Below are 4,864 nucleotides of genomic sequence, written 5' to 3'. Positions count from 1 at the left end.
TAATAATAATAATAATAATAATAATAATAAAAAATAATAATAAATAATAATAATAATAATAATAATAATAGATAATAATAATAATAATAATAAAATAATAATATAAATAATAATAATAATAATAATAATAATAATAATATGGCATGTATATCGCGCATTTTCATCATTGTGTGATGCTCAATACACGTTACAAATAAGTATACAAAATTTACATATATAAAACGTATTCTACCACAATGATATCAATAGCAGCAGTGTATGTAATATCTTATCAATACCACGAATTGTAACGGTAACAATGATTTAAAACTAACAAGAGATGTCGCTTCTCTTATCCTTCTGGTCAGGTCATTCCACACAAGGGGTCCAGTGTGGGTAAAGGAACGGCCGTCATAATATTTATAACTATAATTATTTCTTAGAGTAAGCTCTGTTTTGTCAGTCGAGGATCGTAAATTCCCATTTGGTACAAATGTATTTCTATCATGCTTCGAGTGTAGTCAGGTGCTTCATCATTGAGACTTTCAAAACCAAACAGAGCAATCTTTAAAATGATTCTTTCCTTGACAGGCAGTCAGTGCAGCTCATACAGAATAGGCAGGGAGTGTGCCATTCTCGTTTGTCTTATCACTAATTTAGCTGCACTACTATTCTGTATGACCTGCAGGCCACAGATTTTATCATGGCTTATAATTTGAGATTAAAGACCATTGCAATAGTCGAGACGTGATAAAACAAGAGTTGTGACCATTTTCATTGTTGCATCTTTAGTAAGGAAATCTCTTCTTCTTCTTCTTCTTCTTCTTCTTCTTCTTCTTCTTCTTCTTCTTCTTCTTCTTCTTCTTCTTCTTCTTCTTCTTCTTCTTTTTTCTTCTTTTCTTCTTCTTCTTCTTCTTCTTCTTCTTCTTCTTCTTCTTCTTCTTCTTCTTCTTCTTCTTTCAGCGTATCCCGCATTTTGCAGGGTTGCCATAATGAATGCCACACCTGACATCATCTTCCTCCAGGCCCAGTTCTTTCATATCATCCTTTACCCTATCCAACCAACTAGTCTTTGGGCGTCCCCTTTTCCTATTTCCCAGCAATTGTAAGTCCAATACTTTCCTTCCCACGTACTCCCTCTCTCGTCTCTTCACATTTCCGAACCATTTCAATCTATCTTCTCTCATCTTTATTGATACATTTTTCACTTCACTCAACCTTCGAATTCGTTCATTTCTCACTTTATCTTTTCTTGTCCAGCCAAGTGACCATCTCAACATCCTCATTTCTACCACCTCAACTTCTTTATCTTGTTCCTTTGTTGTAGCTGCTGTCTCTAATCCATACAACATTGCTGGTCTTAAAACAGATGTATACATTTTCCCCTTCAGCTTTGCGGAAATGCGTTTGTCACACACAACTCCAGTTACCTCCCTCCAATTATTCCAGCAAGGAAAACTCTAACGGTGTATATTTTCTTAAGATTATTCGTAAGAGTTTTACATAGGATGTCTTCTTGCATTTTCATAGAAGAATCATGTTCCAGGAATACCCCGAGATTTCTAACGCCTGTCGAGGGCTGAATTTGACAAGCATTTATATTCACACTTACATGTTCCATCAAGCCATATCCGCAAAACAAAATTCAACCCCCCCCCCCCACCCCAAAAAACAAAAAAGAAAAAAAAAAAAAAAGAAAGAAAGAAAAGACAAAACAGGTTGCCATTACGTCATCCAAATTTCGTTGATTTGGTGCAAAATTATGTGTTTTTTTTTTTTTTTATAACCGTGGTTCTATTAATATTTTATGACCCCTCGTAATAGTTTCTTGACATGACGTGCCTTCCAAATTTCGTCAATTTGATACAAAATTGTGGCTGTTTTTACCACATTTCTATTCGTAATAGTTTAAAACTATAAACTAAAAATCCAGAGTCACAGTTTTAAGAATGGGTCCGTTTTAAAGTGTTTGCTTTTGATTTTGTCGTCATTGAAGGTTCTCGTGAGATTTTCCCACGAGAGATTTAGTTTTTCATCCGTTAATAAGCTGTCCTCTATCACTCGAAGGCCAAAGTGATGAGTAATAAGTTTTATGTTTCCATTTTATATTTATATCATGCTTCAATAGAAGGTAAAAGCAGCGTGTCTTCGTGTGTCATACTGTATTACTACTGGCTTTCCACATTGTTTCCTATTGACACAACCCACTTGACATACATGTGGACAAGTGAGTAATTAATTGTTGATTGGTCTCGGTAAAGAGTAGAATATCTTAAACTCATTGAGATACCGAAACAAAGAATATTTAAAAATAGAAAAAGATTTTCATAACAATTTCTATCAAATCTAACATGTAGAAATGATATACGAGAATTTGAGAGTATGATTTGTATAGAATCTGGAGAGATGCGTCATTTAGCTTTTGGGGATCAAGACGATGGACTTGAACCTGAATTTCTACCGTTTTATGGACACGATAGGAATGGTTCGAGGCGGCCTTTTGAGAGCGTCAAAGTTATAAACAAAAAAGCCAAAGAAGCTAAAGAAAACCTTTTACAAAATATTCCCTTGGAATTAGGACGGTCAAGCAAATGTAAAATAAGTGACCGCTGATCGTAAAAAAAAGAAGTAATGTAACAATTTTTAAATACACAATTTTGATGATTGACAAATGCCATTTTGACAGTCTGACCCAATTCCATCGGTCGTGGTTCAAGAACGGTCAAGCAAATGTAAAATGCATCATATTTTATATATCCGCTGATTGGTGAAAAAAAGAAGGTAAATAACATATTTGGTGACAAACAATTTGGATACATTGAAAATGCCATGATCGCAATTCCTCCCTGAAGTCTATCGGCCGCGTTCCCAGCAGGAATACTATGTAATAATTCTGGATTGAACATCCTATCATTATTACAAAATGTAATACTCCAGTGAATTTGCCGGATGTCCAGTTTCTTTGCACAGTGACCCCCGTGTTTCCGGTCCATCCAATTAAAAGCAAGACCGCTGACCACTGACCACTGGCTAACTACAAACAAAGGTGTGACGTGTCAATAAAGCAACCACGGTTGCCTGATGGCCAGAGTTTCATGTGGCCAATTTCCACTTCCAAAGTGGTCAAAGAGAACTAACATCACTTGTCTAAATACAGCTAACATTCTTGCATCTTTGAAAAACCCATCGGTTTTGATTAACATAAATTTAACTGGACTATATATATATATATATATATATATATATATATATATATATATATATATTATATAATATATATATATATATATATATATATATATATATAATATATATATATATGTGTGTGTGTGTGTGTGTGAATATAATGAATAAATAAACCGATAAATAAGTGAATAAATACATAAATAACCGTTTCGTGACCATGTGTGCACCATAATAATATATAAATACACGCGAATCATTTTTCAGGAAACAAAATAAAATAGAAACCATCAATAATAATAATAATGATAATAATAATAATAATAATGATAATAATAATAATAATAATAATAATAATAATAATAATAATAATAATAATAATAATAATAATAATAATAATAATAATAATGATAATAATAATAATAATAATAATATAATAATAATAATAATAATAATAATAATAATAATAATAATAATAATAATAATAATAATAATAATAATAATAATAATAATGCTGAAAACTTATATAGCGCTATAACTCCGAGACACCAACTCTAAGCGCTTAAATTACAAATTACGTTGACTGAAACATACTTATTCACACAACCACACACAAGCACACACACACACACACACACACACACACAACACACAACAGAAAGCAGACAGACCTATCTTGCTTCTCACACCATCTACTAAAGACGAAACATATGTTTTAAGCGAACGTTTAAAAAGAGACAAAGTTCTTTTTCACGAATGCTCTGCGGTAAGGCGTTCCAAATAGAGGGTCCGAAATGGGAAAAGGATCTCATTCCAGCATTTTTCCGAATTCGAGGGACAACTAGTTTGGTTGAATCACTGGCCGAACGTAAGGGGCGGGGTTTTGAATATCTTTCAATTAGTTCCGAAAGGTAGGAAGGGGCAGTACCTTCAAGACAACGATACACTAAAATTCAAGCTTTGAATTTAATTCTTTTCTCAACAGGCAGCCAATGCAGGTCATGAAGCAGAGGTCTGGTATTTATATATATTCAAATTAGGAATGCCATCCTAATTTGAATAAATATAAATGAGTATCCTGCAAAACAAAATTCATCCACAATACAAGAACCAACCCATACACCAATAAATCATGAATCAATCACAATTAAAGTAACTAAAATGGGTACAAGCCAAGGCTAACACACTTGTGTGTGTGTGTGTGTGTGTCCTGGTACCAGGCAAAAGTAAGATTCATCCACATTATAAGAACCAACCCATACATCAATAAATTAGCAATCAATCTCAATACAAGTATATAAGATGGCCACAAGCCAAGGCTAACACACATGTGTGTGTCCCCTGGTACCAGGCAAAAGTAAGATTCATCCACACTATAAGAGCCAACCCATAGATCAATAAATTAGCAATCATTCACAGTACAAGTATATAAATGGGTACCCGGTTAAAAAAACAAAAACATTTACAAAGAAGTCAACGGTCTCTAACACTAACATTGAAAAATAAGTCAGTAAACTCAGAAATGACAGAAAAACATCTCTAGAGAATAAAAAACAAAACCAAAACCGCGTACACACACCCACACACACCCACAAACACACAACTATCGTATTGTGAATAAAACACATAAACACATTTGGTCAATAAATATGTCACCATAATATGTATAAAGAGAATACTGAAAAATGATAGGTGTGATTTG

The 4,864-nt window shown here is 33.2% G+C and overlaps 2 protein-coding genes across 2 annotated transcripts in view; one reads left to right on the top strand and one right to left on the bottom strand.

Annotated features, from left to right (window-relative positions):
• The window catches only part of LOC144966101 (protein AAR2 homolog), a 417,529-nt gene that overhangs the window by 92,739 nt on the left and 319,926 nt on the right, over window positions 1–4,864 (bottom strand). The window lies entirely within an intron of this gene.
• Window positions 1–4,864, top strand: part of LOC144964069 (uncharacterized) — a 35,384-nt gene that overhangs the window by 9,195 nt on the left and 21,325 nt on the right. The window contains exon 4 of the mRNA XM_078898008.1: window positions 2,337–2,572. Coding sequence (XP_078754134.1) covers window positions 2,337–2,572 — 236 coding nt within the window. The remainder of the gene's footprint in view (window positions 1–2,336; window positions 2,573–4,864) is intronic.

This window comes from Berghia stephanieae, chromosome 2, assembly GCF_034508935.2.
Source record: "Berghia stephanieae isolate SIO BIC M18660-M18661 chromosome 2, UCSD_Bste_1.3, whole genome shotgun sequence".
In the NCBI taxonomy this organism is placed as follows: Eukaryota; Metazoa; Mollusca; class Gastropoda; order Nudibranchia; family Aeolidiidae; genus Berghia; species Berghia stephanieae.
The sequence above is the reverse complement of the archived record's forward strand: the minus strand, read 5'-3'. Positions and strand labels throughout refer to the sequence as shown.